This window comes from Panthera pardus, unplaced genomic scaffold, assembly GCF_024362965.1.
Source record: "Panthera pardus isolate Hobbes unplaced genomic scaffold, ASM2436296v1 HiC_scaffold_8, whole genome shotgun sequence".
Classification (NCBI taxonomy): Eukaryota; Metazoa; Chordata; class Mammalia; order Carnivora; family Felidae; genus Panthera; species Panthera pardus.
The window spans coordinates 14,113,274-14,139,914 of record NW_026527013.1 but is presented as its reverse complement, the minus strand read 5'-3'; the positions used below and the strand labels follow the sequence as shown (position 1 = coordinate 14,139,914).

The 26,641-nt window shown below is 60.5% G+C and overlaps 2 protein-coding genes across 11 annotated transcripts in view; one reads left to right on the top strand and one right to left on the bottom strand.

Moving 5' to 3' along the window:
* The first annotated feature begins 2,840 nt into the window (after positions 1–2,840).
* Positions 2,841–11,029, top strand: COMP (cartilage oligomeric matrix protein). Its single transcript, XM_019416409.2, has 19 exons — positions 2,841–3,515; positions 3,759–3,844; positions 4,244–4,295; positions 4,754–4,923; positions 5,613–5,750; positions 6,017–6,091; positions 6,188–6,346; positions 6,445–6,549; positions 6,638–6,745; positions 6,982–7,141; positions 7,715–7,833; positions 8,023–8,075; positions 8,178–8,359; positions 8,523–8,701; positions 8,813–8,861; positions 9,180–9,376; positions 9,997–10,169; positions 10,596–10,735; positions 10,825–11,029. Exons 1-19 carry the CDS (start codon positions 3,437–3,439, stop codon positions 10,869–10,871), a joined length of 2,271 nt encoding a protein of 756 aa, XP_019271954.1. The 5' UTR covers positions 2,841–3,436; the 3' UTR covers positions 10,872–11,029.
* A 460-nt stretch (positions 11,030–11,489) lies between these two features.
* The window catches only part of CRTC1 (CREB regulated transcription coactivator 1), a 76,172-nt gene continuing 61,020 nt past the window's right edge, over positions 11,490–26,641 (bottom strand). For 2 of the 10 annotated variants that reach the window (XM_019416403.2, XM_019416407.2), the window contains 6 exons: positions 24,970–25,122; positions 24,811–24,861; positions 22,508–22,612; positions 19,376–19,462; positions 18,577–18,757; positions 11,490–17,207 (listed from right to left, as the gene is read on the bottom strand). In XM_019416403.2, coding sequence (XP_019271948.1) covers positions 16,996–17,207; positions 18,577–18,757; positions 19,376–19,462; positions 22,508–22,612; positions 24,811–24,861; positions 24,970–25,122 — 789 coding nt within the window. In that variant the 3' untranslated portion in view covers positions 11,490–16,995. Of the gene's footprint in view, positions 17,208–18,576; positions 18,758–19,375; positions 19,463–22,507; positions 22,613–24,810; positions 25,123–26,641 lie in introns of all 10 variants that reach the window. The other 8 variants (XM_019416398.2, XM_019416399.2, XM_019416400.2 and 5 more) reach the window with 6 other exon arrangements.

The window sequence follows — 26,641 nt, the reverse complement described above, 5'->3', positions numbered from 1 at the left end:
GCCAGGCTCCCGGAACCACTGGGTCTGGTGTGATGGGAAGGGGAGCTGGCTGGGGCGCCAGCCAGAGAAAGGCTCGGGCCAGGAGGTCCTGGGCAGCAGAATCTTCACAGCTAATGAGGGGCCTGGGCCAGCATTTCTCGTCTGGATTCTGTGGCCAAGGGCAATGAGGGGGGTGTGAAGGCCTTAGGGGTCCCGCCTTCCCCAGTTCTAATTCCTGCTGTGTGACCTCGAGCTGTCTCGTCTCTTTTCTACGGAAAATGTGAATAAGGACAATTTGAGGTATAAGTGACAGTGTATAAGTTCCATATTGTATAGCAAGGCTAATGCCGCAGCCAGACGTCAGGCACACGGTAGCTCATTCAATTCTCTCAACAACGACCGCTCCCGTTTTATAAGCGAGGCACAGAGGGATCACGCAACTTGCCCGAAGTCACACAGCAAGGCTGTGCCCAGCCGACGTTTGAACCTAGACCATGTGTCCCCCAAGTCTGTCCTAAAGTACAGTGGTGGCAGTTATAACTATTATTAATAGTAATGATGTTCCACTAATGATAAGGAATAAGAACATGATATGCTAATCCTAGTAGGTAACTTCACGGCTCGCCAGCCCCTTCTCTCTCTGAACCGGGAGATCCCCAGGCTGTGACAAACAGAACAAAACACAGACAATCCCGGGGCGCCCGGGTGGCTCAGTCGGTTACGCGTCCAACTTCGGCTCAGGTCATGATCTCACGGTTCGTGAGTTCGAGCCCCACGTCGGGCTCTGTGCTGACAGCTCAGAGCCTGCTTCAGATTCTGTGTCTCCCTCTCTGTTCCTCCCCAGCTTGGACTCTCTCTCTCTAAAAAATAAACACTAAACACACACACACACACACACACACACACACAATCCCAGTTCCCAGAGTCAGGGCATCCCAACCTTCTCTGCCAAGAATAGTCTGCCAGGGGTCCCAGATGGCTGTCATACAGACAGCCGCCAGCCCCTGAGCCCTGCCCAGGAAGAGCAGGGAGGGCTTCACGGAAGAGGGGGCATCAGAGCCCAGACTTGAAGGATGGAAGAAGGAGCCCAAGTGTCTTTTTTTTTTTTTAATGTTTATTTATTTCTTTTTGAGAGTGAGAGAGACAGAGAGAGACCGAGCATGAGTGGGTGAGGGGCAGAGAGAGGAGACACAGAATCCAAAGCAGGCTCCGGGCTCCGAGCTGTCAGCCCAGTGTCGGGTTCAAACTCGTGAACTGTGACAGCATGACCTGAGCCGAAAGTCTGCCGCTCAACCGACTGAGCCGCCCAGGCGCCCCCGGAAGGATGGAAGAAGGTATTTGGGATCAGGGGGAGCAGTAGGTGCAAAGACTGGGAAGGACACGTAGAGAAAGTTATTCTGTAATGTGAGGCCGTGTGTGGTGCGCATGAGAGAAGGAGCCACTGCCGGACGGGGGATCTCAGGGTTGGTGAGATCCAGGAGGTAGGAGCACGAACCCAGACTGCTCGTCCCTGGGCCCCTGTTGTTTGATCTGCAGGCTGGGACATCCTCGGGACCTCTGCCTTTGCCGTTCCCCCTGCCCGGAATGCCCTTCCCCGCATTTCCCCGTGGCCTGGCCATGAACAAGGCCACGTGTGTCCAAGTCTCAGCCCCGTGCCCAGCCTGTGGCTTCCATGTGCTCTTGTCTCAGCTGCATGAGGCGCACGCAAGCCCACAGGCCCCGCCGGAGTTTGTGGTTTTCCCAAGAATTCCAGTGCCGGCCGGGAGCGGCCCCCAGGTGTGCTGGACGCCAAGGAAAACAGGAGGTGAGCTCATGGCCCGGCCGCAGGCAGCAGGCAAGGTGGGCACTGTCAGGGCACAGGCTTCACTAGAAATGCCCAGGTTGGGGCTGACTGTTCCCACCCAGCCTCCCCGCCAGGCCCGCTCCTCCTCCCTCACCCTCTGTGGCTCCCTATTGCCCTTGAAGACAGCCTGAGCTCCACACCGCTGGCACTGCATCCTCCTGAGCCCCCACATCTCTCCACCCTGAGATCATTCCTTGTAACAGACCAGACTCCTCTCTGTCTCGGAATCTCCACATATTCTGTTCTACCTGGAATGCCTACCACCATTTTTTTTTTTTTTTTTTTTTGCCTGGCCATGTTCTCCTCACCTTCCTGGTCCCAGTTGAGCATTCCCTCCTCCTCGGAGAAGCCTACCCAGATTCCCCCCACACCGGGCTGGGTCCAGCACCTTGTTGGGGCTCCCACTGCTCTCTGTGTATCCCCATCACAGCTCTGGCCCCTTTGGGTGATTATGCAAGCGGCCTCCCCACCAACCTGGGCTCCCCTAGGGGAAGGGGCCCCCTCTGGCTTGTTCGTCCTGTGTCAAGAGTCCAGCGCAGGACGTGACACACGGTAGGTGTCCAATGCGTGTTTGTGGAGTAAACAGATGTGTCTGAAACTCCCCCCTCCCCAAGCCACACGTGCTTCACTATGTCAGAACTGTCTTCACTTCGCTCTGCTGATCCGAGTCCTTCTTTTCCTTTAGGTTTCCCTTCCACCTCCTCCGGGAAGCCCTTGGTGACTTCTCTGGAACCTCCCAGGAGAACAGACCGGGCTATGACCCTGCTCTGATTTCACCCTTGCCCCTTGCGGTGGCCTTGGGCTAGCCACTTCCCCTCTCTGGGCCTCAGTGTTCTGGTCCATACGACCGAGGCTTTGAGCACTTGGAAAGCGGGTGGAGAGGGTTAACTCCAGAAAGTCGAAGTGTTCTGTAGCTCAGGAGCGAGGCTGAGCTGGGAGGGACGATTTTCCTGATTAGAAGTAATTTTTATTTTTATTACAGGCTGTTCCCACAGCAGCTGGAGCGGAGCTCGGAAGGTATGGCGAAGTCTCCGCAAACAGAAGTCCTGGCCACCCCCCTCAGACCTCCTCCAGCGGGAGCCCTTTAATTTGCGCACTCCTCTGCTGGGGATGGAAACAGGCACCGAGAGATGTCATTTGCCTCATTTTGAAGCAAGTGAAGAGGGAGTGGAGGGCCAGTCGGCCTGACTGAAAGCAGAGTCGGGGGTGGGGGTCCTAACTTTTAGCGTCTCTTGACCCGTTCCCCAGGTGTGAGCTGAGGGGAGCCGCCGTGCGGATTGCTTCGTACTCAGTTAGGTCCCAATCTTGGCATACAGCAGGCACTCAATAGAGAAGTGAGAGAGAGGGCTGGAGGGTGGTCCCACTTGACTCCCTGCCCTATCGACCCCTACCCCGGCTCCCCGTGACTCAGTTTCCCCGCCGTGTCCGGGTTCAGCAACACCGGGCGGGGCCTCGAACGCAGAGGCCAGCGCCATCTGTTTACCTTGCGGCTGGACGCTGGGCAGGGCCGCGGGTGGGCCGTCCCCGGAGCCGGCTGAGCCGCTGGGATAAATACGCCCCGCGGGCCTCGTGGGCAGCAGAGAGCGAGCTGCAGTCCAGCTCCCCGCCGCCGCCATGGTTCCTGCCGCCGCCTGCGTTCTCCTGCTCACCCTGGCAGCCCTCCGTGCGTCGGGCCAGGGCCAGATACAGATAGGTAAGCCGCCCCGTCCCCCACGCGTGGCCTCGACCCCCAACCGTACCGGAGGACCCGTGAGGCCTGGGGTCGCGGCTTCTTGGGGGCTCAGGGACTGCTCATCGGGGCATGCAGGTCGGAGAAACCAGGCAGCAGGGCGGACGCTCAAGGAATGAGGGAGTCCCAGGGCCCTGCCGCGGTAAGGACTGGTGTGGCGGGGGTCCCCAAACCCCGACGCCCCACCAGCGCCCCCTGTCGGCGCAGGTGCAGATCTGGGCCCGCAGATGCTTCGGGAACTTCAGGAAACCAACGCGGCTCTGCAGGATGTGCGGGAGCTGTTGCGGCAGCAGGTGCGGACTGGGGGGGGGGGGGACGGGGAGTGCGGAGGAGGGGAGTGAGGCCTGGAAGAGGAGGAGAGGCAGGGGGATGGGAGAAGGAGGTGCCGGTGGAGATGGAGAGGATCGTGGGTACCAACATCCAGGGAGGAAGTTGTAGAAAAGAGGGAGAAGGGAGTCCCAGGGGTAGAAGGTTCCGCGGGAGATGCCAGGGGTCTGTGGAGGGGGGGGGGGGGAGTCCCAAGGAAGGAAGAGAGGTGCTGGGAGGATAGGAGTCCGAGGGGGTGGAAGGAGGGTCCGAGGGGAGTGGGTGGGTCTGTGGGAAGGGAGTCTGGGGGAGGGGAGAGGAGACTCAAGGGAGGAAAAGAGGGATGGGGCCTCGCTGACTACACCCCGTCTCCCCCTGCACCGCAGGTCAAGGAGATCACGTTTCTGAAAAACACAGTGATGGAGTGTGACGCGTGCGGTGAGCACAGCTGGGGCGGCAGAGGCGCGGCAGGCGGGGAGATCGAGAAGAATTGGGGAGACAAAGACGGAGACAGCGAAGGAAAGACCGGGAGGAAAAGGGACAGGAAGAGACGGAGGCTGCCAGATGGAGAGACTGGATGAGGGATGGAGAGAGACGAACAAGGAGGGGGAGACAGAGACTATGGGAAGGGAGAGGGGGACACACGAAAAGAAGCAGAGGCCGTGCGAGAGATGGAGGGAGATGCAGAGACGCTCTGGGAGAAGCAGAAAACTGACGCGCGCGGAGATGCAGAGACTGGAAAAGCCTAGCGGGCCTGGAGCGGGGTCCGGGGCGGGGTCGCAGAAAGCCCGGGATCTCGCCACGCCCCCAGGGGCGGCCCTCCAGGAAGGGGCGTGCTCCTGATAGACTCCGCCCCCGGGGCTGGGCCCTGACCCGCCCCACTTCACCACCCGCAGGGATGCAGCCAGCGCGCACCCCAGGTCTGAGCGTGCGGCCTCTCTCCCAGTGCGCGCCCGGCTTCTGCTACCCAGGCGTGGTTTGCACTCAGACGGCAAGCGGCGCGCGCTGTGGACCTTGCCCCGCGGGCTTCACCGGCAATGGCTCGCACTGTGTCGACGTCAACGAGGTGCGCCCGTCCCCCACCCCACCGACGACCCCCCTATAACACCGGTCCCTACAACTACCGACCTCCCCAACGATTTCTTCTTCGGCTGAAAGTGTTCACCCGGAGGCCCTCTTCACCTCCGGGGGCGCCCGTGCGGACGACCCCCTTGACGCCGGGGCGGGGGGGCACTCATCCAGGCCACTTCCCTTACCACCAGTGACGCCGGTCCCGCCAACCCCCTCCGTAGCCAGTGACGGCCGCCCCGACCACTCTCCTACAGCCGAGAGTGGTCCGCCCCAAAGGCCCCCCTCACCTCCGGGGCTCGGAAGCCCCAACGACCCTCCCACCACCGCGAGGAGCCCGCTCGGACGACCCTCCTACGGCCGGGCACGCACGCCTCGACGGCCACTTCCCCCCTCTGCTGGGGACGCCCGCCCTCACAATTCCTTCCCCCGCCCTTGAGCACCCAGCCCATAGGCTCCCAGGAACAGCCCCTCTCTCTGCCAGGTCGCTCCCCTGCCCCCATCAAGGCGAAGTCGCGTCTGACCCCTGGAATAATGGCCTTTGCCCCACAAGCCCCCTCCCCCCTCCAAGTGCTGGCTCATGGCCCTTGAATTTCCTAAGTTCAAGCCCCCAAAATCTTGAGGCTCCGCTCTCGACGGGGCTCTCCTCCTGCGTCCTCTGACCCTCCGTGGCCTTTCCTCCCCCAGTGCAACGCGCATCCCTGCTTCCCGCGCGTCCGCTGCGTCAACACTAGCCCCGGCTTCCGCTGCGAGGCTTGCCCGCCCGGGTTCAGCGGCCCCGCCCACGAGGGCGTGGGGCTGGCCTTCGCCAAAGCCAACAAGCAGGTGAGGGCCGTGGAGGGGTGGGCTTCATCAGGGAAATGGTCCGCTAGCCTTGCGGCTATTTTCCTGCCCGGCTTCAGTGGGAAGGGGTGGAGCCCGGGCCCGGGGGCCCGGGGGATGGATGGAGGAAGGGTCCTCATCAAGATGGTGGAGGTTGGGGGAGGAATGTAGGTAGGGGAGAGGTAGGATGCAGAGGAGACGTGAACCGGGTGGGAGGTATGAGGGGTTTCTGCGCGGGGGCGGTGACCTCTGCGCTCCCTGCCATCCAGGTTTGCACGGACATTAACGAGTGTGAGACCGGACAGCATAACTGCGTCCCCAACTCCGTGTGCGTCAATACCCGGGTAAGGCACGGTAGGAGCGGGGAAGGATCGAGACACTGGGGGAGGGTGAGAAGTGGCAGGCAGCCCGAGCTCACTGCCCGCGCGGCCCGGGCCCAGGGCTCCTTCCAGTGCGGCCCTTGCCAGCCCGGCTTCGTGGGCGACCAGGCATCTGGCTGCCATCGGCGCTCACAGCGCTTCTGCCCCGACGGCACGCCCAGCCCGTGCCACGAGAAGGCCGACTGCATCCTGGAACGCGATGGCTCGAGGTCGTGCGTGGTGAGTGCGGGCGAGCAGAAACGACCTTGGCATGGGGTACGAGGGGGTGGGGTGGGTGGCGAACACGCCGGGGCACCTACTCACCACCCCACCCGCAGTGCGCCGTTGGCTGGGCCGGCAACGGCCTCGTCTGCGGCCGAGACACGGATTTGGACGGCTTCCCCGACGAGAAGCTGCGCTGCCCGGAACGCCAGTGCCGCAAGGTGGGCGGGGTCTGAAGGGCCAGAACGGCGCGGTGGTGGGCGGGGCTCCCTAGCCACGCTCCTCACGCCGGCTGTGCCCTCCCCCCAGGACAACTGCGTGACGGTGCCCAACTCAGGGCAAGAGGACGTGGATCGCGACGGCATCGGAGACGCCTGCGACCCGGATGCCGACGGGGACGGGGTCCTCAACGAGCAGGTGGGGCCAAACGTCGGGGCCTAGGTTAGGCAAGGTGGGGCTGTGGCTTGGGTGAGGGAAGTGGCCTCAGAAGATGTGGACTGGGGGGGGGGGGGAGGGGGGCGGGGTCCAGGAAGGATGCCCGCTGCTCTGCGGAGGAGGCGGGGCCTCGGAGCTGGTCTGGTCTGGGCAGTGATATTTGCCCCTCCAGGCCTGACCGGCCGCCCCTCCCCCCGGTAATCGGCCCTGTCCCCCAGGACAACTGTAAACTGGTGCGGAACCCAGACCAGCGCAATGCGGACGGCGATAAGTGGGGTGATGCGTGCGACAACTGCCGGTCCCAGAAGAACGATGACCAAAAGGACACAGATCAGGACGGCAAAGGGGACGCCTGCGACGACGACATCGACGGCGACCGTGAGAGCAGCAGAAGGGAGGGGGGGAGGGAAGGGCAAGCACCGAGGGGCGCGGCTTGCCTGAGGGCGGAGCTCGGCTAGTTTTTGAAGCTGCTGCGGGAGAGCTCGGTCCAGGGCTCCAGGGACCACGGACTGTGCTCCTGCGGGCAGAAAAATAAGGCTGGGACACGACGCGAAGGGGCAGCGGCAGGAACATTTGGAGGAGGGGAGGGCGGCCCTGTGTCAGATGCTGCAAGGAGTTAAGTAGTTGAACAGAGACGTGAGCCTGCAGTTTAGGGCCAGGGAGGTGCCAGTTTTATACCTGGGGCAGACACTCAGCATGGTGCATTCCCAGTGCCAGCGGAGGGTCCAGCTGAGCTTCCTCTGTGAGTGAGAGCCGGTCCCTTCGCCCGCCGTCCATCAAGTCTCTGAGGCTTGGGCCAATGCCCTACTTGATTTAACTTTGTAGCGCTGGGAGCCCCGAGAGGCGCACGACGGTGTCCCAGGCTAGCCCCAGGTTTGCTGCTGCCTTGCCGAAGTTAGCCTGGTCCCGCCCCCAACCTGGGATCCTGTGCTGTCCCCCTGCTTCTCGCAGGGATCCGAAATACGGTGGACAACTGCCCAAGGGTGCCGAACTCAGACCAGAAGGACAGCGATGGTGATGGTGTAGGGGATGCCTGTGACAACTGCCCCCAGAAGAGCAACGCAGACCAGGTGAGTGCCGGAGGCACCCCAGCTGGGTCAGATCCCTGAGGTGAGCTCCAGACTAGTTAAGGAGACTGAAGCGCCGTCTAAGCATGGTTCCTTGGGGTCAGGAGGACCTTGGTTCTGGAACTTGGGGTCGGTGGGAGGCTTCTGAATTCCTCTGCCTTGATTTCGGACTCCTGCATCCACCTTCCCTAGAGTGATGTGGACCATGACTTTGTGGGAGACGCTTGCGACAGCGACCAAGACCAGTAAGGAGGCCATCTGGGGTGGGGTGGGGACTGAGGGTGGGCAACCCCGACGCAGCCCTCTGGGAAATCTCACTGTCTCTCTGTCCCACCCACCAATTCTAGGGATGGGGATGGGCACCAGGACTCACGGGACAACTGCCCTACAGTACCAAATAGTGCCCAGCAGGATTCAGATCACGATGGCCAGGGTGATGCCTGCGACGAGGATGATGACAACGACGGGGTCCCTGACAGTCGGGACAACTGCCGCCTGGTGCCCAACCCAAATCAGGAAGATGTAGACCGTAAGGGCAGGGAGCGGGGCCTGTGGTGGGTTAGAGGCTGTTGTGGAGACCTTGGCACGTATGGGAGGGGCTGGGACGTGGTATGGGCGGGACCTATAGCAGATGTGGGCGTGACTAGGCCCTGGGCGGGGCTGGCGCTGACTCCACCACGGGGGTCTCTCAGGGGACGGAGTGGGCGACGTGTGCCAGGGAGACTTCGACGCGGACAAAGTGGTGGACAAGATCGATGTGTGTCCGGAGAACGCCGAGGTCACCCTCACTGACTTCCGGGCCTTCCAGACGGTCGTGCTGGACCCCGAAGGCGACGCTCAGATAGATCCCAACTGGGTGGTGCTCAACCAGGTGGGGACAGGGCCCCCGCGGAAGGTGGTGGGATTGGGTCCTAAGCTGGGGGCGGGGGAACCGAGGACCCATGCGGCAGACCTGAGGCCCTTCTTCCCTTGACCCCATCAGGGTATGGAGATCGTGCAGACGATGAACAGCGACCCTGGCCTGGCTGTGGGTGAGACATGGAGAGGGGTCCAGGCCGTACAGCTAGCCGAATAGGGGGCGGGGCCAGGGGCGGGTCTGAAGTTAGGAAAGGCGGAGCCAGGTTGAATCTGGGCTCTGGGGTCCAACAGTTCTGGACTCTGAAAGAGCGTGACCCAAGGCATGTCACAGGCCCAGGGATGTGGTCATGGCTGGACTCGGCCGGTAGGGATGGGGCGGGTATATGGGTGGGGATCTGGGCCTAGGGGCAAGTTGGACTCCAGAGGGGCGGGGGCGGGGGGGAGGCAGGGCCCCAATGGGGAGAGCCCCACTGCTCCCTTCTCTTCCCCAGGTTACACGGCCTTCAATGGCGTGGACTTTGAAGGCACGTTCCACGTGAACACGGTCACGGATGACGACTACGCAGGCTTCATCTTTGGCTACCAGGACAGCTCCAGCTTTTATGTGGTTATGTGGAAGCAGATGGAACAGACATACTGGCAGGCGAATCCTTTCCGTGCAGTGGCTGAACCCGGCATTCAGCTCAAGGTGTCCGCGGCCCTGCCTGACCTCCCTCAGTCCCTGAGCTCTCTAGGAGGCCCCAAATCCTCCCAAGGTCTCCCAAAGCCTTTACAGCCCCCTAGCATCATCCTGTGGACCTTAGAGTCCTTTCAGCACCCCCTGGATTCCTACAGGCCCTCAAACACTCCCCTAGGGCCCCCAAACTTCCTTCGGGCCCCGAAACCTCACGGAGCCCTAAACTTCCCCTCAGGGTCCAAATCCTCCTGCAGAACCCCTAGACCCCAGTAAGTCACTGAAACCCTCCAGCAAATTCCCCAAATCCTGTAGAGCCCAGTTTATCCCATGGACACCCAAAACTTTCTATGGGTCACTAAGTCATCTCGCAGACCCCTCCAAATCCTGTCAGACTCCAAACCTGTCCACGGACTCCCAAATCCTCACGTGAGCTCCCAGACCATCCCTGCCCCCCCAATACCCGACCTGCAAATCTCCACGTGGCCCCCAAGAAGGCTTCCTTGCAGGTATCCCATCCAGGCACCCGAGAGCCTCCCACCACTGCCAAAACCCGTCCCACCAGGCAGGGTTCTGCAGGGCTCCGATAGGCTGTGCAGTCTCTGACTCTGTTCCCCTGTCCCTGGGCATGGCAGGCTGTGAAGTCCTCCACAGGCCCCGGGGAGCAGCTGCGGAATGCACTCTGGCACACGGGGGACACAGCGTCGCAGGTGCGGCTGCTGTGGAAGGACCCCCGCAACGTGGGTTGGAAGGACAAGACGTCCTACCGCTGGTTCCTGCAGCACCGGCCTCAAGTGGGCTACATCAGGTGGGGACCTCGCCCCTTGCCAGTGGACCAGAAGTCCCTTGCTCTGTCCTGGCTCCTGGAGGTTCAGGGGACCTCGGTACCCTTACCTGTAAAATGGGAATGATACGGGCAGGTAGAATTAGCTGTGTTTGGCTCTGGGACATGACACTTCTCCTAGGACGCAGGACACAGCAGGTCCTCAGACGGTGGGGTCCTACTCTGTTTCTCAGTCCCCACTGCACTGCCAGGAAGTCCATCCTGTCACGCGGGGAAGCTGAGGCTCAGGTCAGAAGCCCCACCTGCCCTGAGAGTGGCCCAGGCAGGGGGGGGGGACACACGGCCTCCACTCCCAGAGAGGAGGGGACTCGTCTTCCAGGGCAGACGCCAAGGCCTCAGAGGGGAGGGCCTAGCCCAGGGCCCCACCTCGCTGTCCCATCCTCCCCCCAGAGTGCGGTTCTACGAGGGCCCTGAGCTGGTGGCTGACAGCAACGTGGTCCTGGACACGACCATGAGGGGTGGCCGCCTGGGGGTCTTTTGCTTCTCCCAAGAGAACATCATCTGGGCCAATCTGCGTTACCGCTGCAATGGTGAGGGGAGAGCCCTGCTTGGGGGGCGGGGGTGGGAGTCCATCCTGCCCAACCTCACCCCCTCTCACTCGCTGGCCCTTTCTCCACAGACACCATCCCTGAGGACTACGAGACTCAGAGGCTGCTGCAGGCCTAGGGACGGGCGTGGGGACCCACTGCTGGAGGAAGGTCACCCCCAGGGCTGCCCTCAGCACGCCAAGCAGGGAGCTCAGTGCCCGGCTCCGAGGGGTGGCTGGACTGGGGGAGGGAAGGCTGAGGGGCTCAGAGAGGACGAAATAAAGTGTGTGCGGTGGAGTGGCTGGCTGTGGTCTCTGCTTCAGAGAGATCGTGGGGTGGGGCCAGGAAAGGCTGGGCCAGGGACCCCAGACCTGCTAATGACTACCCGTCCCCTTGCCCCGAGTGGCTGGGGACCAGCGGCCTGACTAGGAGTGTCCAACACTGACTGGGGAGGCCCCGGGCCTGCCACTGCATCCTACCCACTTGAGGTCACAGGGCTGGATCCCCACCACCGAGTGCCTGCCCCCAGGATCCTGGGGTCCTTCCCCTTCCAGGCAATAGGCCCAACTAGCTGGCTAGGGGTCGGGGTGAGGGGCTCACACCTGGGTGTCCACGTTCATGTGTGTGTGTGTGTGTGTGTGTGTGTGTGTGTGTGTGTGGCGGGGGGCCTGTGTGTGGCTCCCACTTGATATACCTACTGGCCCACGTTCCATCCCCAGTGTAGGGGAAGGGGCAGGAAAAAAGGAGAGGAGGCAGGGACGAAAACATTGGATTTTTATTATGTTTCATTACAAAGGATGCAAAGGTACAAAGACAAAAGCGTCCACGCCAGAGAGGATGGGCAGGGGCCGGCCGAGTGCGCCCTGAGCCGCCCGCCCCCACCCACCGTGGGCACCCAACCCACGGCCCACGGACATCCACAGCAGAGTGTACATGCTGGGGGCAAGGGCAGAGCCAGCCTGGGGACAGAGGGAAACAGGTGGAGCAGGGCTTGGACCGGCAGGTTTGCATATATCAGTGGTGCCGCCCAGCCCCTTGGGGGGCAGTTTCCTATGGGGGGGGGGCACAGCGGGGCCAGTGGACCTTGGCTGCCAAAGCCCTCCCTTTCAGGGACTGGTGGCAAAGGCCACAGCTGTGTCCACTTGTCCCGAGTGGACAAGAGGTCGGAAGTGATGGGCTAGGATGGGCTGGGCATTGATTGGCCCCAGAGTCCAGAGCCCTGCGAGATGGGGGCAACACCACGCCCTGCATGTGCCACATGTCCCTGGCATCTTGGGACGTGGTGTTGAGGGCTGGCCAAGAGGGCGGGTGGAAAGAACTATTTGGAGCCAGCATCACTCTCATGTCCAGACCTTAGCCCCCACCCTGTCGGGGAGGACCCTGAGGCCCGAGACCCATGGGTCTGAGTCAGTGACAAGAGGGAAACTGAGGCCCAGGTCACAAGGGTCTTTTTCTCACCGCCGCCCCACCCCCACCCCCACCCCCCGCCAATGCCTTTGAAGAGTATCCCAGCGCCCAGGCCTGGGGATACAGGTTACCCCATCTCCCTCTCCTGGGAGTGGCCACTTCGGAGAGAATGTGTCTGTGGCCAGTTGCCTGTGGCTAAGGGTTATGAAAGGGCCCTGAGCCCCACCCAACCAGGAACCTTGGAGGCCAAAGGCCAAGAGAAACCAAGGAGAGTCAGCTCAGGCTGAGATGGTAGGGCAGGGCCTGACGGAGGAGTGTTCCAGGAACCCCTAGTCACACACTGTGAGACCCCCAGAAGGTGGAGGCACAGGTTCCAAGGAGAACGGGAGCAGAAACAGACCTAGCTGCCCACTCACCCCGGGCAGGCCTCCAGCAGTGGGGGGAGGCGCACAGTCCTCCCCACAGTTCTGCAAACCAAGTGGGAAGGGCTCAGGGGGCCACAGCTCCCTCTCCTGGAGCATCACCTGCAGGGGTGATGGGTCAAGACCAGGGGCACCGGACACCCTTGACCTTGTGGCCCCCCCTACCCTACCCCCACAATGAGAGCCTCTGTGGCCTCTACCTAAAGGTCAATCAGAACCCAGTGAGGGTGGTGGGTGCAGGTGCTGCTCTGTCAGGACTGGGGGTGGGGAGTGGAGGGCTCCCCAATAACCGCCAGGCCTTACCACACCCAGACTGTACCTAGGAGTGGGGATGCTTTCTTTGGAAATGCAGAAAACCCAGAATCCAGATGGGGCTGGGAGTTTGGAAGAATGCTTGGTTATGAACCAGCTCAGGGTCGGCTGAGATGTGGAGGTCTGGGGAGGGGGCACGTTCCCATGTGTCCTCGGCTGCCCTGGGGGCCCCTCTAAGGATAGTCCCTCATGGGGGCTCATTGGGCCCAGGATGCTGGACGGTGGGGAAGGCAGTCTCTACTGCTTGAGCCCCACTCAGCCCCCCGGAGACCCGACGCCTGCTCCCATCCTGACCGGGCCACAGCTAGCACCTGGCATACAGCTCAAAAACTGGACACCCACCGCTGGACATACGGATGGACACAGAGCCTCTCACCCTCCACGTGGGGGTCTCAGAGTGTTCGACGTCCATTCTCATCTGCCCCACTCTGACACACGGGCCTCACAACAGGGCCCACTTGGCTAGGCATCCTCCGGGGAGCTCAGCCACCCAAAGAAATCATGCCAAACACACAGACATCAGAACCCTCCTTTCCCAGCCCCCCAAAACCCACAAGTAGACAGGAGCAGAAAGAGGCTGCAAAGGCCAGCCTGAGTGTCTCAGGACCCCTGCGCTCAGTGCACACCCTTGGGGCAGGCAGGTGGCTCAGAAGCCAGCAGGGAGGTCTGGGTGGAGGTGCTGCTGGGGAAAGGCCCCAAACACACACGGCTGCCCTCCCCTTAGGCCTTGCTAGTCCCAGGGAGTCCTATGGACAGCAATGGCAGGGGGGACTGGACCCACCACAATTAGGGCTCCTTCTCTGGCTTATCCCCCACAGGAGAGTGTAGACAGTTTTTGGATACTGTCAGCTGTGGCCCCTGAATTTTGCTAAAGGGTCAACTTGCCCCTTGAGCTTTCCACTGAGGGTCTCAGGGCCTCTTGCCCCAAGGGGCCGCCCCACCCCACCCCCACCGCTTCCTGCCCAGAAGTATGTCAGAAGGAAGCAGGGCATGTGAGGAGAATGGCGGGGGTGGGGGGAATGCGGGATGCCCCGAAGAGTGCTGCCTGTCTTCTCCCTGGTAAGGACATAGTGGGGGAGGAGGTTGGCATGGGTACCTGTGACAGGGAACACGATCCCGACAAGACCCCTTCTCCTCCCCCACATCAGCCCTGGACACTGTGTGTGGGGGGTGACTTTGATGGGTGGTGGCATAAACCCTCTTCTCTGAAGGACACAGAGAGGGGCTGACCCCGGGCTCTACTTTGGCCCACAAGCCTCTGTGGGGGTAATAAACTCATTGCCCTGGGGGCTTGGAGGACAGAGGGTAAACTGAGGCAGGTGGGAACACACTGTTCGGTTTGTGTTCCTGGGGCAGAAATTCGCACAGCTGTAGGGGACTGAAATCAGGAGCACTCAGGGGGCAGCAGTGGGGGGACAGACAGGCCTAGCCTCTGACTTCATGTGGGCTGAGCATCCAGGCCTGTCCAGAACGAGCGAGCGAGGACACAGGCGGCGGGGTCTATATACAATATTCAGGGGCCCCGGCCCACCCCTCACGGCGCAGCTCGCCTGAAATCACAGTATTTTCACATCACAAGTTAAAGGGCTGGTTCCCTTAGGCTGTCCTGTTTCAGGAAGTCTTGGCAATTCAAGAATATTTAGTAGAGAAGCAATATTTAAGAAATAAACAAAATCCCCTGTTGCAGACCTCAGGAGGCCTGCCCAGGCCCAGGCAGGGGTATGAACCCTTTGAGGACACAGGGATGCCTGGCCACTGGCTCCTGGCTGGGACCCCCTCCCTGGGAAAACTGCACCTATGCCCCTCATGAGCCGAAGTGGCCATGTAAATACAATGTCGCCTGTGCCCCTGGCCAAGAGGATGCTGGAAACAGGCTGCAGGGGTGGACACCCTCCCTCTCCTGCCCATCTGCACTGAGAACTGGGTGCCGGGCAGACAGGAAATACGGGCTGACGAGGCTCCCACATGGGGTCCACGATGCCTTGTTTGAAAATTGCATCCAGGAAGGTTTATAATTTTATTAAGGCCATTTTTTAAAAAAGTTCTACATACAAGTCTAATGGTAATCAAACTCTTCTATGTACATGTAGTTTTCTTAAAAAAAAAAAAAAAAAAAAAAAAAAAAAAGTCTCACTCTTTGCTCCCAGCCCCTACCTCAGTAAGAGGCTGGGCCCTTGACCTGGACGGACTAACCCCGGACTAACCCCGTGTCCCTTAGCCCAGACGAGGGTATCAGGGGCCAAATGACTGAGGAGGGGGCCTTCTTACACCTGTGGCAGCCCAGTCACTTGGCCACGTGCTAACAGCCCGGCCCAGGAACAAGAGAGATGGATGTCATTAGATCAAATCTGGCTCCCACGGACAGAGGCAAGGGCTCTTGAGACCCAGAGGCAGTGGCTGCGACGCCACAGAGAAGAATCACACCGAGCAGAAGGTGTGGGCCCGGCCTGCAGGCCAAGGAGCCAGCAAGAGCTCAGGATGCGGCTTTGGAGGGACTGCAACAGAAGTTCCTATTTCAGAGCAGCTGACGGAAAACAAAGACAGCCCCGTCACCCCTCCCGGGGCCTGGAGGGTACAGGGACAGCCCCCGGCACGGTGGCCGAGCCCTGATGGTCACCACGGCCTCCGGAGGCACTTCAAGAGGCACCTGGAAACCTCCCGCTACGACAACACTGCTCTCTGTCCCCCCAATCCAGCCCTGCCGGGAAGAACCATGAAAGGGGTAGTTGAAGGGGACGGATGTCAGCTGGCTCTCGGGGTGGGGGGCAAGAGGACAGCCTCATCTTGGGGACGTCAGGACAGAGGGGCTGCAGTTGCCACCAGTCTCGGGGTCTGGGACTAGTCTTCCCTGAAGACCAGCGGACACCTTGAGGATGGCCAAGCAGAGCTGGGTCTCGGAGGGACCCTTCATAAAAGCCGTGGCTCCCTCCTGGAATTCTGCCTCTCACGTGGCTGGAGCGGAGGTACCTCTAGCCACCTCAAGCTTCTGCCAGAGAGCCTACCAGGCCCAATCCGCCCTCACTCAGCCCTTCCGTTTTGAGACAATGTGGGCCTTAGCTAAAACGGCCAGAGACACAGCTCAGATCCGGGCAGGCAGCAGACTGCTTCCAGTTAGCTTAAAAAATATATAACATGGGATTTCTGGAATAAAAACATGCTCTCAGGCAAGTATTGGATCAAAAGAGTCAGCTACTTGTCTACAACCAAAGTGGAAATACAAACCAAAAGAAACAAACAAACAATAACACAACAAAAATGCCCTGGCCGCCCCCTCCCGACCCCATTCTTTAAATAACAGTGACAGTGACCAAGGTACAGAGAAGAAAAGATGAAAACAGGTTGAGAGATGAAAACAACCCCCAGAAACAACCCCTGCCTGCACATGCATCCCCCCTGGAAGGCCCTTTCGTCCTGGCCGGGGGCTTCACTTTCAGGGCAAAGGCGGCCACAGAGGGACCTGGCTGGGGGTGGGCAAAGCGGGAACAAGGGCCCCAGGAAGATTTAGCTGCTTTGCATGCTCTGTTCACACCTTTTATGTTCTACCTCCATGGGATGGATTCTAGCATTCTCTGAATGTGCTCAGAAATATAAAAGACAGCAGTCAAAATAGTGTTTATTTCGCTTTGTGTCTGCCCCTCTCTCTGGTGCCTTCTCCCCTTGGCAGGGTGGGGCTGGCTCTCTACCTAACCTGGGGCTGGGGGTGGCGGGCAGGTCGGGGGACCAGGAACGAAGGAAGGCAGTGAGAGCTGGACAACAGTCGGAAAATGCACCTCAGCCCACCGCCGCCGTGAACCACAGCGCCCCCTCCAGGCCGGCGGCCCTCCCCAACACGCTTTCCGCATTTTACAGGGGGACGGCTCATGGCCCAGGGTGGGGGGCGAGAGAGCACGCGCAGGGAGGCTCCGCGGGGGTGACACGCGGCCTCCCAAGGGAGGTGGACAGCTGGGGGGCGGGCGGGTGGGCAGGGGGCGCTTGGCGGCATTGCAAGCTCAGAATCACAAGCTCGGCCGTTTGCGAAGGACGGAGCGCGGCCGTCCCTGGGCTCAGGGAGACGCCGTCGGGACCACTGACCGGCGGGGTGATGGAGCCGGGGGCTGGGCGGCGGTGTGCCGGGTGTGCAGCTCACAGACGGTCCATCCGGAAGGTGTCCTCGGTGGCCGGGTCGGCCAGGACCATGTCGGGGTCGTTGAGCATGTGCAGTCCATCCAGGGTCAGGGGGTCAATCTTGAGTTCGTCCAGGGGGAACTGGTTGTCCGAGTCGAAGCTGACATCACCGACCCCGGCCAGTGTGCTGGTCAGTTCTTTAGAGAGGCTGGGAGGGGACTCTCCCGTCACTGGAGCCGGGGGTAGGGGGGGAACACAGGACAAACAAGCCTCAGCGTGGCCCTGGCTCTCTGACCCCCCGCCCTGTGCCTCCGCGGCCCCTGTCAATGCTCAGGGAAGAGGGGCTTGGGCCACACCAGGGGTGCTTACGTGGGGGGTTGCCCTCTAGGGGACACTGGCAACGTCTAGGGACATTTTTACTTGTCATGACTAGAGAAGAAGGAATGCTACTGGCATCAGGTGGGTGGAGACCAGGGATGCTGCTCAGCACAGGATGGTCCCACCACCCCAGAGAAAGATCTAGCCCCTCGTTATCAGCAGTGCCAAGGCTGGGAAGCCCTGAACTAGGAGCCAGGTCAAATGTTTAGTGTGACCTGGCAGGAGCAGGGGCCTCTCCTGCTCTGCCAGGAGGTCTCCTCCTTGTACGCCACTGAGAAGCAAACCGGGGTGTGTGTGCACGTGTGCATCAGGGACCCTCCCTGTGGGTTGGGGGGATGTCTGAGTTCTCCCCAGAGAGACCCGGATTCAAACCTAGGCTCTCTCCTCTACTTGCAATGAGACCTTAGGCCTTAGTTTCCCAGTCTGAGACAGGGGTATAAAAGTCCTTCTGGGCTGTTGTGGCAATCCCAGGAGCCTGATCCTTCTTTCAAGTCTGAAGCTTCCACCCCCAGAGCATCTCCTGCAGACCACTGCTCACACCCCTGGGGTAGGGAGGAAGCACTAGGCCTCTAGGGGTCCTGGCCACGGACTTCTCCGTCCTGGAGAGGTCAGTGGGACCACCAGGGGGTGTCACCCTCAATCCTGAGACAGTCCTGGCTTATAAGGAAATTGCTTCTTTCTTCAATAAAACCCACAATCTACAGGATGGAGCAGAGGCAGCAAAGGGTCTGGGTTCTATGCCACGTGGAGTAGGGACTTACTCACATGTGCTATGCATGTCCCTAGGAGCCTGGGCGCTGTGCTCGTTGGGATGCTCATTGCTGTGTGGCCTGCCGCATGTATGTTGGCTGCATGTGACAAGCCCTGCCATGCAGGGCCCACCCCCTAGTCACCTGCAATCCCACTATTCTCAGCTAATGGGGTTCAGGGACCTGGGGAGCAGATGCGGGGCTGGGTGAGTGACTGGCTCTGTCCTGTTCTTGCTCTGAGCATGGGACACTGGAAGCCTGGTTCAGGGTCTGGCGTGTGTCCCCCTGGCCTGTCCCACAACCTGGCAACGAGTCAAAGTTGGTGGGGTCTGGCCTCCTTTGGCCCAGTCCTGTCACGACTCATCGTGCAGGGCGGGGGCGCCGTCTCTCCCGGGGATGAGGCCTCTCGCAGCTGCCGGGCCCCCCACTCTGCCCGAGACCCCCGCCCAGGATGCCACACACATGGCCTCACCTGTGAGGATGATGTTGGGGATGCTGCTATGGCTGGGGTAGCCAAGCTGCTGTGTGTCTGGCAGGCTCCCGTGGCTGCCCGTGAGGCCCATCATGGCCGCCTGCGAGTAGTTGAGCGTCGAGCCCGGGCTGTACAGGCTGCTGGAGCTGATGGCGTTCTCCATCATGTTGAACTGCTCCAGCTGCCAGGGGAAGCACACAGGCGTGAGGCCGGCCCTGCTGAGCCCCTGGCTATTGCCGGCTGGCCTGCCCTGTGGCAGCCGGGACCACCTCCTCTGCAAGACGCCCAGCACCCACGCTCAGACACTCGGGGCTGCTGAGCGTGAGATTCTATGCCCAGGGTCTCCCCCTCCGCCCTCTCTGAACCTGCCCAGGCCTGCCTGCACACGGCCCCCTCAGGGCTCACTGGATGGATGGATGGATGGAAGGAGGGACGGGTGCGTGACCTGCTCCGGGAAGCGGCCAACCCTTCTCATGCCCACACGCCCCGGACCCTGGCCTCCACGCGGAGCCAGCTCTACCTCCCGGCAAACCCACATGCACGGCCCACGCTGAGGCACCGATGCTACAGCCGCTGCCTGTCCCTGCCAGTGTTCACCGCCCACCCTTCCTCCCCCTCTGCTGTTGGCCTCATTCTGTGGGCCAGGCACAGATGCCTGGGGAGGCAAAGCCAAGCCACCCCTTCCAAGGCCTGGAGACAGGAGGGAGCCTTAAGAGCGAAGCTCACGCCCGAGGGGCGGGCGGGGTCCGGGTAAGCGTCCGGGTAAGCTGTGGGCGCTGTGACCCGGGCACCCGCTCACCTGGTGGGACAGAGCATTGGCCTGCCTGGCCGCCATCTGCTGCTCATAGTACGAGTCCCCAAACACGCTGCCCAAGGTGGAGGAGTGCTGCAGACAGAAGAGAGGCCTGCTGTCATCACGGTCCCCCGGACCAGGTTGGGGGCTTGCTGGGGCTCAGGCTGGTTGTGCCCACAGGGAGGCCCCTGGAACTTCCTGGAGGATGCTCAGGATAAAGGAGGCTGAGCATCTACCTCAGGCCTCTTGGGAAAGCCCACAACTTCCAGGATGGAGGGGTGCCTGGCTCACTCTGAGCAGGGTGCTCCCCAATCTCAGGATGTTTCTTTCTGCCACCTGCTCCTGGGGGGCCTCAGTACCCCAATAGCCCCCAAAGAGCCATCCCCCATCTCCTCTACTTGAACCCAGGAATGGGTGACCTGGTTTCCATCAGATGGAAGACAGGGGGGCCACAGGGATTGGGAACCCCGCCTGAAGGGTTCCAGAGTAAAGTATGTGACCGGGGCCAAGGCAGTAGGTGCTCTGAATTTCAGGATGAGAAGCGTACTTGGCGAACCTTGTCAGGCCCCCAGGGAGACATGGGACATGGTAGCAGGCCATACATGTGGACAGGACAGGCGCACAGAGCCAGATGCTGGCCAAGCGAACATAAGACAGGCACACAGAAAGCCCCGTCTACCTATCTGTCCATGGCTGCCTGCCTGGGGGACCCGAGGACCCATGGGTGGGCAGGCAGCCCAACTCCCATTCTTCCACGGCTAGCCGGGAGACAGGTCTGCTCCCAGCAGAAGAGCAAGGGACTGGGGACCCTCATAGGCAAAAGAGACACCAGAAACAAGGGCTTGGAGCCCCTGCTTATTCCTATGATGCCAGAGAGAGAGAGCAGGATGGAGCCCGGTGGGACAAGGACGGGAGGAGGGACAGCCAGTGCATCGTGGCCAGACCTCACATGAGGCACCAGGCCGCAGGAAACAGATCCCCAGCCCGGACACCAAGTCTGTTTCCTCCTTGGTCAGTGGGCTGAGAGCAGAAAGAAAAACGGCCAATGTGGCAAAAATGCCACCTTTGCCCTAAATATAGCCAGCTTCAGGTTTGGAAAAGGGGGCTGCAAGGTTGTGGATGGGTTTCCCCATAGAAGAAGCAGCAGGTCTGTTCTGGGGTACCTGTTTCCATCCCCGTGGCTTTGGACTCAAAGAGGCCCATCACAAGCAGGGGACCCAGGCTAAGGTTTCGTTTGTGAGGCTGCCATCAGAGTTTGCCAGAAAGGTCTGCTCAGGGTGGAAGGGAGGAGCACAGCACACAGTACCAAAGGCCAGCTGCCTAAGGCCCGAGGTGCAGCCAGACAGACACAATGTCCACTCGAGGCCGGGGAGGTGAGGGGAGGCCCCGGCCCACGGGGCCACTGAGTGCAACCTAGGGATCCAGGTGCAGCATGAAGCCAGGCCTGGCGCCGCCCACCCGGCATGGTCTGCCCCCTAGTGGGCCTCTTGGCCATGTCAGGCCCGTGTCTGGCTCGGTCCAGGTAACGTGACAGCCCTGACCTCACAGCCACTTGAGCGGCCCACCTCCCTTGCCAGCACCCAGTGGACGGATGGACAGACCAACACACAGACACGGGCTTCACAAGACGGCAACATGCTTTCTGCCGAGGATGGACCAACCCGCCTTGGTCTAGGCAAATCTCTACTGAGAAATCTGCTCCACCCCCGAATTCCTCTCCTGCCTCCTGTACAAAAAGAGACATTATTCAAGGACCAGCCTCAGGAATAGGCCCCACTCGCCATTTCCCCTGCCTGGACCAGCTTTTCCCCTCCCTCGGCATCCCATGACACCACGTGACCAAACTAGACACTTCTCGGGAGCCACCAGGGCTCAGAACCGGTGTCGATGTATCCAGAGCCCACAGATACCAAACTGACCTCTGGCCTGCCCTGAGCTCACTGATGCCCTCCCCACCTGCCTATGGAGCAGGAAGCTGCACACAGATGGTCCCAGCAGGACCCCAGGCCACTGTTGGGTGGTGGAGGAAGGATCCTAGGAGAGCTCCTCCTACAGCAGATGGAACCATGAGAACAGCCTTTCCTGAACAGGACACCTGCCATCTCAACACACAGGGCCCCATGTGGGCGTACTTCTGAGAGCTGGGGAAATGGGGACAGCGGGCCACACGTCCCCTGGACCAGGGAACTCAACACTGTTCTTGCACGGTCCTGCCTGGTGAGACAGCTCTTCTCCTTCTTTAGGAGGGGAGGAAAATCCTTTCTCTTTTGTGCCCTGGACCAAAAATGAGGCTTCAGGGCCTCGGGCACTGCTAAGAGGCTCCTAGGAGCTTCTCAGCGTGGTGACATTTTGGGGACGGCATGGCGGGGTCCTGAGGAGGCTCTATAGCCTGGAAATTTCGGGCCCTGATGTCAGCTCTGTGGGCACCTCCTCTCTGGTGGAATGTTGCAGACAGAATTTGGTTATAAGCTGAGAGTTGTGCTAAGGGGACTCCTGAGGAACCCAGATGGGGGTATGTTGCATGTATGTGTGTCACAGGTTGGGGTCCAACCGCGTTGGGGAAAAAACCCAAATCTGATGGATGTGGTCGAGCCCCGCCTGTTGCCTGGGGCAAGCCGCAGTCTCCTCGTCTGTGAGATGGGGACATGGACCCCACTCAGAGAAGCTTCCTGTGAGGACACACCCTTCTGTGAGGCAGAGGGAGAAGAGTCTGAGGAGTCAGAGCCCCAGTCACAGGCCGGCCACCGCCTCAGCTATGCCCCAGAGCAGGTGGAGCCCTCCTCCACTCTGGGGAGCCTCGGGCGGGCAGGCCCGCGTGGGGATGTGTGCACAGGCTGTGGGACCCCGGGGTGACCCTGGCAAGAAGCCTGGGGGTGTGGCCAACACCGAGGTCACGAAGGCAGGTGAAGAGCCCACCGCCTCCAGCTCGGGCTCCGCACCGGCCACAAAGACACGGCGGGAACGTGGCAGCTCCTGAGCCGGGCCTGGTGGGGCGGCGCCTTCTCCTCCCCGCCCCAGCGGAGTGGACGAGATGGGATGGAGCGAGGCACAGATGGTGGGGGATGCGGGGGGGGGGGGGGGGCGCGAAGCAACGCTGGGGCGCGGGGTGCCGGGACGGGGGGAGGCGGTGTCCCTTACTTGCGGGGAGCTCCCGGGGGAGAAGCCTTGATTGGAGACAGGTGAGGTGGGAGACTGGTTAGCCGGGGAGCCGGCACTAGTGCGGTACTGCTGCAGAGCCGGCGCCTGCGACGACAGACAGGTCAGGACGCGCGAGGGGCCCCGGGCCTGGCTTCCTGGGACTGGCCGTTCCCCGCCGAGCATCCCCCCGAAGACCCCCCGCCCAGCGGGTGAGCACGGTACCAGGAGCACCTGCAAGTGGTGCGGGTCCCTGCGCCCTGTCGGAGCCCGGGGCCTTTCGGGCACGTGTCTCCAAACCCAGCTCCCGGAGGCTGGGGGGGGCGGGGGGCGGGGGGGGGGGCGTGGTCAGAGAACCCAGCTTCACGGAATTGCGCCGGAGGACCGTCGGGGGGGGGGCGGGGGGGGCGGAGGGGTCCACCTTAGCTTGGCAGGCTTCAGAGCACCCACACGAACACACACCCGCACCCACATACACACGTGTGCACACAGCCATACCTGTGTACACACAGACACACCCACACGCACGTGGGCAACACAAGGCCCAGGGCCGGGCAGGCAGCCGCCGCCTTCTGCTGCCGACTCTGGGCAACAGCACAGCCTGCCCACCTCGAGGGGTGGTGGGACCGACAAACAAGGCCATGCGGGGCACACCGCAAGACGTCCGGTACCCGGCAGTCATTACACCAGCACCGCCTGGGACGAGCCTGATGCATTTGCTGTCCAGAGACCTCCCAGGGGCGGCCACCTCCTCACCTGAAGGACAGAGGGCCTTAGCTTCTCACCAGGGGCAGGACGGGCTGGGGCAGGACGGACTGGGGCAGGACCTGGATTTAGCCCCTGCTCTGGTCCCAGTCCACCCAGGACCTGCTGTGTGCCTCTGGGCAAGCTCCCTGACTTCTCTGTGCATGTTGTTCACTGAGGCCCGGCTGACCAGCCCAGGGCCCCATAAATGCTCGGTCTCCTCCATTTCCTCAGTGGCCTGTTCTGAGTAGTCTGGAATAGGGGTTGAGCCTGGGAGGGGCACGGGGGCACAACTGGCAAGGTATCAGTGTGGGAGGCGCCAGCACGGTCACTTGGCAATGACCGGTTCAGGCCTTCTCAGAGTTGGAAAGAGGAAACTGTCCAGAGGGATGTTCTCCTTGCTCATTGGAGGCTGCACGAACTCAAGAAAGAGGCAACCAGAGCCCTTGCCCCCAAGGGGCGCAAGGCAACAGAGAGCCCCGGGGGTGGAGGGGTAACATCTGTGCACCTGGCCCAGACATCCCTGCCTCCATTGTCTGCCCAGCTCAAAAGTGAGGCATCACCGCTGGAGGGCGTCAGGGAATGAGGTACTCCAAGCAGGCTCCGCCATCAGAGCTGCCCCCACACCAGCCATGTTTCTGACAAAGAAAAGGCTTGTGCACATTCTTGTCCGGGGGACCCCTGGGGTTTGCCCTCTGAGGGGTCAGAGCAGCTTGGAAACAGGTCTCTCTCCACCTACCCCACCCAGCTCAGGGGGCCTAGTCTCTGCAGAGCACATCATGTTTTGATGACATTTATCTTGGGGTTGGCAGCCAAGGGCTGAGTGGAGAGGGCTTGCTGTACCCTAAACGTAGTCCCTATTGGTCTAAATATAGTCAAAGATAGCCGAGACCACTCCCTTCCCACCAGGGCAACCAAGGTGAAAGTCTGAACACTCGAGAAGGTTTGGGGGTACAGAGGTCGAAATCAAGCACCCATTACCCTGAGCCCAGGTCCAGGCAAAGGGTCCCATGGTCTGAGCTGTAGGACCCCAGGCCCCAAGCAGGGAGTCCCATGGTCTAAATTGCACGTCTCTGGCCCAGGGCACTGTGCTGCATGAACCACAGGGCTGGATTCATCCCTTCTCCTCCAAGTTCAACTCTGTCCTTCTAAGTCCCAGCAGTCTGTTCCCCAGGCCCTGAGAGTTCTGTGTCCTCCCTGCCCCCAAGGGAGCCGTTTTTGGATGGGAAGGGTTGAAGTACTGGGCATCAAAGGGCATGGGAGAGGCTTTGCGGTCAGACACAGTATAGTCCATCTTGGGTGAAGTTTGGGACAAATGATCCCTGCTTGTGTCTCAGCTTCCCCATCGGTACAAGGGATGACAACCTTGGCCTGGCAGTGCTTGCTTCAGCCCTGACCCCTGGCCAAGCTGGTCTTGAAGGGGAGCCTTGAGGAGGCTTCAGCTACACACACCTGAGTCTTTGGGCCTTGGGAGCCCAATGAGGGTCTCCCACAGCCCCTGGGATCCATGAGCCGCCGCCCCCCCCCAAGCCAGGCCCCACACGACCCCATCTTAGGCTTACCGAGGTGATGTCGATCCCCATTGGCGGCTGGCCCGGGTTCTCTGGGGGGGACTGGGGGAGAGAGGACGGTACCGTGACCGCGAGCGGGGGCAGCTGGGGCCCCCGCGTCAGGCTGGCGCTTGGCATCAGGGGGCCGCCTGGGGGGAGGCCGACGGGCACCTGTGGGGGTGGCGGGGGCGGCTGCTGCTGGGACGCAGGTGGTGGTGGTGGAGGGGGCTGTGGCTGTGGCGGTGGTGGCTGCTGGGAGCCCGCCTGGGTGAAGAAGGCGTAGGGCAGCTGCTGCTCCAGAGACAGGGCATCCATGGCCACAGCCTGGGGGAAGAGGAGGGCGTCACGTGGGAGGCCACTGGGCAGAAGAGGCCAGACTATGAGTACCTGGTCCCCAGGGGGGCCCCATGGTCTGGCATGCTCAGCAAAGATGTTACGGATAAACAAAGAGACATCCAGACCTTGGACCCCCTAGAGAGGATAGGCCTTTCCCAGGGCCACAAAGGGTTAGGCTGCACCTGGACAGGACCTGGGCTTCTAATCCAGCTGTTTGTGCCCTGCGCCCAACGAGCCTTTCCTTTGCCACACACCGAGAGGCGGGCACTACCTTGCATACCCGCTCAGGCTCAGGGCTCCACACTCCGGCAACCCAGCAGGCAGCCTGTGCCTAGACCACTCTGGGTGATGGAGATGGTGGTGTGGCCACTCAGTAATTATCAGCTCAGGCCTTCTTGGGGTTGGAAAGAGAAATTTTTCCTGGTTAGAGGGAAGTTTTCAACATTTGTGAGTCTATATGGACAGTTCCTGGGGCAGGCTGGGGCTCCTGCCCTCTGAGGGAGGTTGGATGTGACCAGGAGCTACAGGATATAACAGAGAACAGAAGGCCCAGCCTCTAATAAGTGGCGGTTACATGAACAAAAAACAGTTTCCAGAAAAGGCAGGCAGGTCTAAGGGAGAAGGCACAGGGGTCACAGATCGAGAGACTGAAGACACATTGCCAGAAGCTACCCATGGCTCTGTCTGGATCCTGATCTGAACAAGCAGGCGGGAGACACAGAGGGGAACGGGCTGAGGCCAGGCAGTGGAAGGTATGCCTATCAGTTGTGTTATAGGTAGATAGTGCCATTGAGGTTATGTTAAAAAACAGACAACAAAAATATTACCTATTAGGGATTTTTAAAAAAACAGGCGAAACGGACAAATTCCTGGAAACACACAAACTACCAAAACTGATCCAAGAAGAAATAGAAAATCTGAATAGACCTATATAGCAAGAAAGGAGATTGAATCAGTCATCAAAAACCTCCCAATGGAAAATATTTGGAAATCACATACCCAATAAAGGGTTAGTATCCAGAATATATAAAGAACTTACAAAATTCAACACCCCAAAACCAAATAATCCAATTAAAAAATGGGCAGAAGACATGCATAGACAGTTTTCCAAAGACATACAGATGGACAAAAGACACATGAAAAGATGCCCAACATCACTCATCATCAGGGAAATGCAAATCTATCACCTCACACCTGTCAGAATGGCTACAATTAACCACACAAGAAACAAGTGTTGGCAAGGATGTAGACAAAGGGGAATCCTCCTGCACTGATGACAGAAATGAAAACTGGTGCAGCCACTCTAGAGAGCAATACGGAGTTTCCTCAAAAAGTTAAAAATAGAACTAACTACCCTACAATCCAGCAATCCCACTACTAGGTATTTAGCCAAAGAATACAAAAATACCAATTCAAAGGGATACATGCACCCCAGTGTTTACAGCAGCATTATTTACAATAGCCAAATTATGGAAGTGGCCCAAGTATCCATTGATTGATAAATGGA

What these genes read in the sequence shown, in the direction of transcription:
- COMP (XM_019416409.2), top strand. Translation starts at nt 3,437, where the DNA reads ATGGTTCCTGCCGCCGCCTGCGTTCTCCTGCTCACCCTGGCAGCCCTC. An exon ending in TCGCCAAAGCCAACAAGCAG is followed by an intron (nt 5,751 to 6,016) that starts GTGAGGGCCGTG and finishes CCTGCCATCCAG; the next exon opens with GTTTGCACGGACATTAACGA. An exon ending in CCTCAAGTGGGCTACATCAG is followed by an intron (nt 10,170 to 10,595) that starts GTGGGGACCTCG and finishes TCCTCCCCCCAG; the next exon opens with AGTGCGGTTCTACGAGGGCC.